Genomic DNA, 11,626 nt, shown 5'->3' with positions numbered 1-11,626 from the left:
GCTATCGACATCAACAGAACTATCTCAAATCATTAAACCTGTTTCCAACAGCGACTATAAAATGAATGAAATGAAAGGGAAATTTTCTGCGAGATATAAAAATATCCACATTTAATTGTGCTTTATATTCTCTTTTTATTTACAACAATATCGGACTGTGTAGACATTAACAAGTATCCGCTGTGGGAACAGAAGGAATCTAGAACAAATAATTCATCAGGGTCATAATCTTATTGAGTCAAAACTGAGAATTATTCAACTATTTAATATAATTGTGATGCGGACCAATTAATTACACTACAATGATTAATTATCATATTTTATATATCAAATGCTTCACTTTTGATTTCTGTAAATGTCTTGTCTCGCTGTCGGCGATGAATTTTAAGATTTGTTGAATTATTCTAATATATTTACAGTTTTGCTTTGCAGCCCGGAAAGCATATGATATAGAATTGCCTGAGAATACGGCGGCAGGTCGATTTGTCCTAACAGACAATAAAAGGACTCAACTAAATGAGCATAATCATGATTATACTCAATAAAAATAGTTAAGCATGCTCAATTTTGTGTCAATCATGAGCATGTACCTTGTCTGATCGGATTGACTCTAGCGTAAGGCCGAATTTCATCAAATCTGGCTCGGCTCCTGAATAACGCCGAAATAGAGTAGATCGTTGGCATAGAGTCAAAGTTGACGCTTGATCCGGACCAGATTTAAATATATCCAGCGCCTCATGCCAGAGTCAAGTCGCTCTGGCGCCTAATTTTCATTCATTCCACCTTCATGTGCCTTACGGGCAGGTTAAGAACACAAAATTCACATCAAGTAATGTGACACTCCTTTTGTATGAGTTGCTTTTAACTGTTTCTATTTTAAATGAGATTTAATGTGACTGCTGTATACATGAGATAACAAAGAATGAAAAGAGCTCAGCAATCGGCCTTCAGAACTATGCAAAATATATAAAAAACAACAATGAGATATAAAATTTATAAATCTAACATTGTTTGTGTTCATGTGCTTTTGTGTAAACAAAACAAATGCATTATAGATATATATGTGACCGGAGCTGTTAAATAATTCTTTGTGTAATTCTAGAAACTTTTACTTTCTATTTTGTGTCTCAAGTTTGTTTACATTTATGTATCTTCGATGACCTTTATTGTGGACCTGCAACAAAAAAATCTCTTTTTTTTCGTTATTTCATTTCTAGAAAATCATGTACATGCAAAAGACACTAGTGTAATGGATGTTGGAGGAAGAAGAAGTCAAGAAGTAAAAGTATCAGGGTCAAACAAGAAAGTCTCTTTTATTATCCATGAAATTGTTCATGATTTATTATCGTGATAAAGTAATGAAAAATTGGTTTTCATTTTGTTTATTGTCACATTTAAGAGGCACATTTCAATTGATATCAATTTTATTACAATATTTCATGATAGGATAATTATTTATTTATTCACGTTTATTGTTAATAAGTTGCTAAGTGTGGTATTGAGCGATATGGGGATGTTAATTAATAATTGAGCTGTTATTGTTAAGCATTGTTGAGACAAGAAGCTTTAGGGTGCTTTATTCTCATTAATGAAGGTGTAGTCCGGGGTAAATAGGCCATTGGAGATCTTGCTCACTCAGCTTAATGAGAGATGGACTTATACTAATGGCAAAAACTAGTTTGTCCCTCCTAACACTCTGCCAACATCAAGTCCTTTTGTATTTAAATGCTTTTATTGTGCTTGTTGAGATCGGATTTGGTAGGTTGAAAAATTTGCCATTATTATACTGATTGTGGGCTACCGCTCTTCAGGGAGAATTTGAATCTATTCATTCAAGCTCATATCTCGTATCACAGAGCTCGGTCACTAGCGGTGCACTTAGTGGTTACAGGAAATACTACTATTAGGTATGCACTTGACATTTGGGGAGCTTTGGACTTAGGCTTCGGCTCCCCCAACTTGCACAATCATCAAGACCTATGACTAGGCCTTTGTCTTACTTACCTACTTCCTTGGCTGGGGTGCTCAAGGGCCTGTTGCCCCGAGTAAGAAATGTCTAAAGACAGCTCTATCCTTCGAAACCTTCTGCCTTAGTCTAGGCTTAAATAAAATTGAAACATTTAAACACATTTCAATCAAAATTGAAAAAACCTTTGCTATAAAATTTACTAAAAGCTCCTTTATTGAGTGAAATGGTGAAATAATTCTTCCCTATTACGTAAGACATCAGACACTTGTTGAATCTAGATCTAATAAACTAAACCAATTGATATAACGAGAAGAAATGTCAGCGGAACTAATAATGATGATGGAAATGATGACATTAAATAAATTTGTCGAGCCATTTAATTTTAAATATTTGACTTTTTGATGATTTAATCTTGTAGATTTAGTATAAAGGATTATTGGTTACTGACTGAATTGTTGTTGAATTAGTGAAACTTACCTCAGTGTTGTGTGCGAAGATAAATAATTTCACACGTAATTTAGTAACCAACAATCCTTAATTGGCCACTTAAAAAGCAATTATCACACTAGAAATAATTGAAGCTATTTTTTATGATCATTAAAGCATTTGCAAATAATTGAATTATTGCTAGTTGTTAATAATATTGAAGTATGATAGTTTATAAGTTGTGTTATAAATTAATCTTAATAAAAATGTTGAATTTTAAAAAGCTTTTATTCAATTATTTCTATTTTATAACTATTAAATTGGCATTTTTAAATTTGTAACAGTTTTAAGGACTTTTAAATTTTTTAAATTAAAATTTTTAATTTCAAACTTTTAAATTTTATAATTTTTAATTTTAGGTAAAATTGAATTTTTCCAAATTTTTAACTCATTCCGTAAAACATTCAAAATCTTGAATCATTCTAAGCCAACGCAATATTCTGACAAACAATTTAACAATCCCATTTAATCTCCAAAAACAAAGCTTAACGATACAAACACAAAAAAAATTCATTCATTTAAAAATTACTCATAATTCACCTTGCAGAAGATTCTTTCGATGAGAAGAAACAAAACAGCCGATCGACGTGACTTTTATCAAATATGCCAATTTATTTGGTTATTTACGTATTTGTTGATGTATTTGAATAAGCATCGATGTATTTGTGAATAGTGTCTTTATCTCATAGAGCTTTTCAATCCGACTTACTGATTTAAAATGTTTTCAGGATGATGCTTATCTGGATTTAATTAGTATTTATTGATTAATGTTGTTCTTAAAGGTGCTGTTTATGTTAAGTTGAAGTTGGCTTTAAAATGACGCAAATAAAAAACAAAATAAATTGTTATTGCATCTGTCACGAGGACGTCCAAAGAATTCATGGAAAGGAGCTGTTGATAGAGGCATTATTGCATTTAATTCTGTAAATTACGGCATCTGAAATAGTTCATGAATCACATTTGATCTGTTAATGCATCGGAATGACTTCAATATTAATTTATTAAGAACCTATTTTAAGACCATTTAATTTGTCAAATTACAAATCATCCTACACTATTCGCAATGTTAATTCCCACGCAACAACTGCAATTACAAATCACCAATGCCAATCGACTTCCCAAAAAACACCTCCATCAACACCAACTCTAGTCATTAAATCCATAAAATATTTCATGTTCCCCCATCTCAACAAGCGAGCTTTCCATTGACGCAAAGGAAAATTTTTTTGTTTTTAGATTTTCATGACCCACGCAAAAATTTTCATGTTTTCGCCCTCAAATGCTGAATAGCTGAATTATTTGTAAATTTTTAAGACTTGTAATAAATTATGTCGATGCTCATAAATCACAATGTTTTTTGGAATGTCTTAAAAATTTTGTAGAAAAACAATTAATAGCGCTAATGCCGTCTTGGCCCTGGATAGGATAGGAAATTATGAAAGAAAATCTCTCTTCCTACTTCAAGGTCGGCTTGCATGATGCTGCTCTCTGCATATATTTTAAATCCCTTTTGCTTATGCCGTGAATGCCATACTTAATGGTAAACTAATACATTTTGTACATCCTTCGTCTAAAAATAAAATTTAGGATCTTTCTTTCTTCGTTGTTCTACTTATTTTTTGGAAAACCACTTGTTTACTTCACTTGAAAGATGTGAGTTTAGACACACATTCAGACAGGTTTAGGTCAAAGGCTAAACGATACAAAATGGATTTATTTAAATCGGACAGTAACAGAAGTGAGTTGATTTAGAAAAATGATAAAGTTTTTGAAATATTGTTTAGATTATGAAGTGACTAAAGCGCATTTTTGAGGAATTTCTTGGATTTTGTAGCAAATTGAGTATTGATGAAGATTGGTTCGCAATAGGAAAAATGTTTCAATTAAAGGCTAATTTGCAGAGTTAATTGGGGGTTAGGGACTACTTTCTGAGACTATCAGAGGTACAGTCCCCTCCTATAAAACAGTATTGACAGGGATTTGGGCATCCAACTGTCCAAAATGAAGCCTCCATTCTGGAGTCCAACCAACTTTGCTATAAATTAAATCTCGAGTACCTTTTGCGGAAATTTTCCAATATGCCTTAGAAATAGATGAATTGTGTTCAATGAGTTGTCCTAAAATTTGGCTTGTGAAGTCACAAATAGAACTTTTAATCGAATAGTCCGACATAAAAAATCACGAAGAATGAACAATTTCATAAGAATTATGTTCGACTTCCATCCTAGTCTAACCTTTCAGACTTTATATTAAACAAGAATTCACAGAATGCTTATTGAATAGCAGCTGAAGCAGAGCCAGCCTTGATCTATACCTTCTCAAAAATTGCAGAACATTCCTCAATATCCTAAATCTCCAAATCGATATATCTCTGCTAAGTTTGTTTAACATGTCATATAATTCATTCCTAGTATATAAAACAATAACCTTACGAAAACATACAAAAATCTATCAACATAACAACAAAATTTTCCTTCAGAAGTCAATGAACATGAAAAACAGAAACAATAATAAAAAAAATAAATCCAAACAACCGGACAAAGCTATCGTAAAAATGTCCCCAATATTTTCAAACATCCTACACAAATACAGGAGATCTGAAATTAAATAACAGAGTGAGTTGAAGCTATTAAAATGCCATAAATAACAGTTCTATCATAAAATATACACAACCTTGATACACACAAAACGACTAAACATGATGAAGCCTTGTATCTATCAAGTATATGTAAAGGATAATTGAAGGAAAAAGGTTTTTCAACATTAAACCCATATCAATAGGATATATATAAAAAAGGATAGAAAAACACTGTCAAAACCCGCAAAATGTTGACATTTGAACATGATTTGAACAATTTTCATTGTAAAAAATCCCTTTTGTTTCTGAATTTATGTGTGTGTGGGCATAAAAGCTACAAAACTGAATGATTTGCAATAAAGAAAAGTGAGAACATGTTCAAGGGACATAAATTGAAAATTATTCGTGTAACTGTTCAGATTGAATCTCAATAGCTTAAGGTATAAAGGTTAATTTCTGTCACAAATAAGTCTATAAATTAATATGCAGAGTTACGAGCGTGTAAGGATACGGAAATTTGAAGGAAAACGTGGGAGTTGAATGTAAAATTTAATTATGAAATATTTTCACAAAGGCTGATATTTACGTGAAATGGGAGTTGACGGCATTTGGAGGCTTGGAGGCTTGGTTTGAGATTAATTTATGTATTGAGATGAATCGTGTCCTTTGGAAATATTTTAGCAGATTAAGGTCAATTATGGAATCAAAGAAAAGCTTATTAGGGTCGAATGAGACTATATGGGTTTGATTAAGGCTGTTTGAAGTCATCTTAGAATCACAGGAGACTATATACGGTAGATTTGGTCCTTTTAGTGAAGATTGAGATTGTTTGAAGTTAACTGAGACTCCTTTTTGTCATTTGAGACTAGTTATAGTTTATTGTGACAATTGAAACTGTTTGAAGTCAATTGTGACTGTTTGAAGTCAATTGATGCAGTTTGGAGTCAATAAAAACTCATTTTGTGTCATTTGAGCCTAGTTAAAGTAGATTTGGATCCTTAATTGACAATTGCGACTGTTTAAATTAAAAAAAGGCTGTTTCAAGTCATCTAAGACAGTTTGAAAGCAATTAGAACTGCTTTAAGTCAATAAGGACTCAAATCAATAAGATTATTCAGAAACCATACCTTAATTCCGATTAAGACGCTCTAACCTCAAGAAAATGAGAAAATATTACACAAAGAAACAGCATACAAACTCCTACACATAAATAATTCAAATAAAAGAGAATTACTCATATAGTAATCAAGATTGTCACGCTCGATGACGTGATAGAGATTTGATCCTATTAATAGCCTTCGGTATATCTTTCATGAATTAAAAGCACAGAAAAATTGTTTTAGATTCCAAAAACAAAATACTTTTTATTACTAAGTCATGCTTCACATACATTTTCTCAAAAAATATAACAAGAATTTCCTAGTAAAAGGAATCAAATGATGGAATCATATCAAGTCATCTGATCTATTTTCACGTTTGAAATAAAACTTTATTTTTTTCAATTTAGAATCTTCATGACCTTTAAGAAAAATGTTAAAAGCATCAAAATTAGGTTACGTGAGTAAGCTTGTTCGTATCAGAAGTGTTTTGTGTGTCAGGTATATGTGGATGTCTTGTTAAATCAACTGAATATGCCAATATTGGTAAAAAGAAGTAAAAAATCAAATTGATCAATTCTGATGAAATATCTCCCAGCCAGCTTCGTCTTCAACTTCCTTATCACAATCAAAAAAGAAACTAAAATGAAATTTTTCAATTTGAAATTTCTCCGGCAATAACAAATTGAATTTACTTGATGTACCCTATTTTTACATTTTACGTAAAGTCTCATCTTTTCATGCTACGATAGATTTGTCAATTGACGTCATTCATGAAAAAATATGGTTTAATTTCATTACTTGTTATCTTCGTCTTATTCACTTTTATGTTTGGTTCATTAATCTGTATCTCTTTATTTCTCATTTAATTCTTATAATAAGTTTATGTTGAGGCTTAAGGATCACGATTGTGGGTCGATGTGCTTATTGTGGGTTTTAAAAAATTCAAAAGTTTTTACAAAGGAACTTTTTCTTGCGAGGTGTTAAAAATATCCAAATTCGTGTGGATTATTCCAAAAAAGTTAAAAACTCATAAACTTGGCTGAAAAGTCTTTACTTTGAAATTCAAAATCATTCTCTCGAACCATCAGGATCAACCCATTTCATCCCACATTCTCAGACATTTCACCAACAATCCTTATTGTTTTTGTTGTTCCTTCATTACCCGCTGTGCGATATTTATTGCAAAAAAAAAATTCATGGACTTGAACGTATTTGCAAATAAAATATTTATGTCAGCAATCAATGTGCATGTGATGTTTTTAATGAACATTTATCATAATAACATTTTTTTGTGATTACGTAACAGACAGCTGACGTCTACAGTGATGAAGTTGATGACAAAGTCTAAAGAGCATGGAATAATAAGAATAAGGATGCAATGGATAGAGCACTCAAATTAATTCAGTTTTCAATTATCTTAGACTCAGCTGCCTTTCGCTGTCGTTACTGTAAATTGAAGTACAAACTTAATACAATATGCGTACGATGCTGTGTGCCTTCTTTGTCATACGTGATATGTTCCATTACATTCATTAGATACTTCTGTTTCACACTCAGTCATTGTTATCATCATAACTTCTTAACAAGGTTGGATATGCAATATATTGTGTACGGTGAAAAAGAAGATGAAGGCAACATGAAGAAGAATTGAAAGTAATTTTTTTGCCAACTTTTTCTGCATATGAGGGCTGATTATGAAAGCTTATTTTAGAAAAGCTTCATTGTTGATTGTATTAAAACATTAAAAGTAAGTGACGCAACATAGTTGGATGGGTTTAATCTAAGCGTAGACAGAAGAAACGGTGCAAATGTTTAAAGGTGCTCAGCTATCGCTAGGAAGACACAAGAACTCTCGGAGAGAAGCTGCCGATGAAGAAAGCATTGCATTTAGTATTGGTAATTGGCAGACGGAATCTAGCGATAGAGCTAGCATTAAGAGGAGTCTAAGGAAGGTCATGGGTCGCAATTGATCTGCTCGACCAACGATTTAAGCAAGTAAAGCAGTTCCAGTGTCATATCGTTGTCTCATGTTAAAATAAGAAGATTATTGTAATCTGATGCTCAAAGATCAGTAAAAAGTATCAATATAACTACTAGGTTAAGCTTTCAAACTTGCATGTACACTCTTCCTACCTACACATCACCTAAAATGACATAAAATCTTTAAAATCAATTTAAAAAGCTTCTTGTCCATCACTTAACTTCAACTCGTTAAACTTTTCTATTATCTATAAATATCCTCATAACATAAGCTCCAATAATCGGTCAAACATCATCCACTGGACCTCTTCCCATACACATTTCTTCCGAGTCAATGCACTGTACTTGCAAGTCTCAAAAAGCATCCAACATTAATAATATTCAACAGAACCAAACTTAAAAAGTACTTTTCATTTTACGTCTCTAACATCTGAAGCATTCTAATTTGTGTCTCACATTCTCTCAGACAGAATATATTATTTATGTGATCTAAATTGATGCATCAATATTTCATCATGTCTTTATTCGCATCAAAAAGTTTTTTTTTTCAGTTCAACTTTTGATATAAGTTTTTTTTCCATATTTTATTGATTGAGTATATCAGAAAGTTATACTGTATTTGATACTTGATGTGGAAGTTTGAATGTGATGTTGATGGTAGTGGAGATGAAGTTTATAATTATGGGGAAATTTGAGGCTTTTATGTGAGGAAACTGGAATAAAGTTTGGAAAAATTTGGAAAATCTGGGACTTACATACTTCCTTTTCTGGCCATATAGATCAGATTTTATCCATAGCTCTCTCTGAATTAACGTTTATAACTGGCTCTTTTGCTGGCTGTGCTTTGAAAATTGTCAATATCAAATTCTAGACTGTCTCCAACAACAGCCTAATTCCAACAATTCTCTGGACGCCCTTCATGCTATTTTACCATCTACAAACCCTAGGAAAACCCTCTTAAAATCTCAAAAAATTCAATTTCAGCTTCATAAAAACGAATTAAAATCATTAAAAAAAGTTTAATCACAGCTGCAATAACGTGATGCGCAAAAACATCAACAACGACAGCATAAAGTTGACTTCTGTTGTGATCTAATAATAATTTACGACCTTGTCTTTTGCAGATACTTTTCATTTACGTTGAAGGTTTATTTAATTTTGAAGCTAATTACGTTTAAAGTTAAAAAAGACAGCAATTTGATGAATTTCAGTTGCATGACTTATGAGGACTTCACGTTTAATTATAAAAAATTATTAAAGGAGATGTGGGTTTTAAAGATATTAATTTAATGTCAATGTCTTATGGATTTTAACTGTTGTGTTGGTGTTGGGCAAGTTTGGACTGATCTGAAGTTTTAGAGAAATTATTAAAAAAGTTCATGATTTTTTCATGCATGCGAAATAAAAATTTATTTTTTAATAATTTTGACATAAAACATTAAATAAGAAACTTTAACCAGCAAAGCCTTTTGTATCAACCTAGGTTCCAAGTTGGATCATGGTTCCAGTCGAAATCGAGTCATTTAACATGTGTAATTAGGATCACAGTATAATGTATTTGGATTGAATTGTGTTGTTCCTACACATGGGTATACAGCACCAATCATTTTAACACCATCAATAGAATAGCAAAACACTTTTAATAAAATATAAAAATTAATTTTCAATCAACTTTCGTTAAAATGTTATCAAAATTACCATATTTGTCGCATGTATAGAAGGAAGGATGAGGATATCTTCCATGACCTCTATTTGCACAGAAAGTATTAGCATTGAACGAACCGATTGGAGTTGTTGGTCTGAAAATTTTCAAAAATATAAACTAAGTATTGAAACTATAGCTAACAGACAAAAACTCATACTGCTGAGTATACTCACTTTTGTGAGCATGCTCGATTGTATGAAAAACGCATGTTTTGAGCATGCTCATTTATATGAGCATGCTCTTTGTATGTAAGTGTATAGAACTATTTAAATACAAAAAGCTTACTTAAGGGTTGTTGTAGTTGTTGTCGTTGGAGTAGATATTGTAGTTGTTGAGGTTGTTGTAGTTGTAGTTGTCGGTGATGTAGTTGTGTTTGTTAATTGAACATGAGGAGTTTTACAGCTTGCACCGTTTGCTATAGGTACGCAAGGTGTCGTTCCTGCTACATTGTTATTACAAACCTGCATTGTACCACAAGTTTCAAGTCCAGTTAAATTAAAAACACCGGTGGCATCACAAGGAATGTATTGATCGATACTGAAACATGCAAACAATGTTGTTGTATTGCATACGTTGCATTTGCCATGAATTTGTGTGGCAAATGATAGCAAGATGATTGAAACCTAAAAAATTGTGTTAATTTAAGTTTGGCAAATTTTAAAATGACTGTTAAAATTACCAAAATTTTCATTTTAAACCAAATTGAATGTTTGACTAGTGAAAACTTAATACTGTCCTAACATAAAATTCAGCTGCTTTTATTCAATTTTTTATCAATTTTTTTGTTTTTCAATTTTATAAAATTCTTTTGTTTTTAATAAGATTTGCAACCTTTAAAACTTTTTTGTCATTTATGGCGCTGTAATAAAATATTTAAAATTCTAAACCTAAGATAATTGTGAAATGTGCTATTTTTAGAATAATTACACCCACCTTTTGTTGTCCATGTGCTTTTATGGCATTCTAATAATTTATTTTTAATCTCAATTTTGAAAAATTTAAAGAATTTTGAAATGTTTTGAAATAATAAAGTTTGAAAGCTTTTAAAGTTGATTTTCAATATTTGTAATTATATAATTAGCTAAAAAACATGATAAATTATGTTATTAATCAACAAAATTATAGCTTGCAAGAATCAAATCACTTTAATTTACATTCCAAACGTTTATAAAACAAGTTACCATTTTAATCCTCTCAATTCTTTACCAAATCACTTATAAGATCTAAAATAATAATATTTAATGCAACCTACATCCATAATTCATTCATAAATGTCAAAACTTCCTGATTAATTCGCATGTTCCATGTAAATTTGTTCACATATGAGCATTTAGCTGTATAATAAATTAACTTAAAGCTTTCATCCGACAAAGCATGGACCACCCACATCAACGCATCATAATTTTGTAGATATTTCGTTCTTAATTCATAAACATAAATATTAAAGAAAGGCACAAAAAATGTGTCGTGTTGAAGGTGGAAATATGGTAAATTATTCTCTGTGCACCGTACAATAAATCCATCTCAGGCTCATTGAAATGAATCTTTATTACTTTGTAGCATGATTTTTGTAAAAGTTCATGTTTCATTTCGACTTGATGGAATTTTGAAATATATTAATGTGAACTTTTTTTCAATACAATGTAAGTAGAATTAAATAAATAATAAACATCTATTAGTTATTGGACAATATCTTTCAGTTCATCGTATTTAATACGTGGATTTATTTAACTGGTTATAACTATTTGATGCAAAACTAGGCTATTAATGAAGCAATTATGATACTTTGTCGTCTAAATCGGACAAAG

The 11,626-nt window shown here is 31.1% G+C and overlaps 1 protein-coding gene across 1 annotated transcript; it reads right to left on the bottom strand.

The window, feature by feature from the left end:
* Positions 1 to 9,496: 9,496 nt before the first annotated feature.
* On the bottom strand, positions 9,497 to 10,532 carry LOC139087534 (uncharacterized). The gene is made up of 4 exons (XM_070636366.1): positions 10,498 to 10,532; positions 10,104 to 10,441; positions 9,812 to 9,912; positions 9,497 to 9,749 (listed from the first exon to the last, which is right to left on the bottom strand). Exons 1-4 carry the CDS (start codon positions 10,507 to 10,509, stop codon positions 9,637 to 9,639), a joined length of 564 nt encoding a protein of 187 aa, XP_070492467.1. The 5' UTR covers positions 10,510 to 10,532; the 3' UTR covers positions 9,497 to 9,636.
* Positions 10,533 to 11,626: the final 1,094 nt, after the last annotated feature.

Source organism: Chironomus tepperi, unplaced genomic scaffold (genome assembly GCF_022539635.2).
Source record: "Chironomus tepperi strain 1889 unplaced genomic scaffold, CSIRO-AGI_Ctep_v1 contig_125, whole genome shotgun sequence".
Classification (NCBI taxonomy): domain Eukaryota; kingdom Metazoa; phylum Arthropoda; class Insecta; order Diptera; family Chironomidae; genus Chironomus; species Chironomus tepperi.
This window is presented reverse-complemented; position numbering and strand designations above follow the sequence as displayed.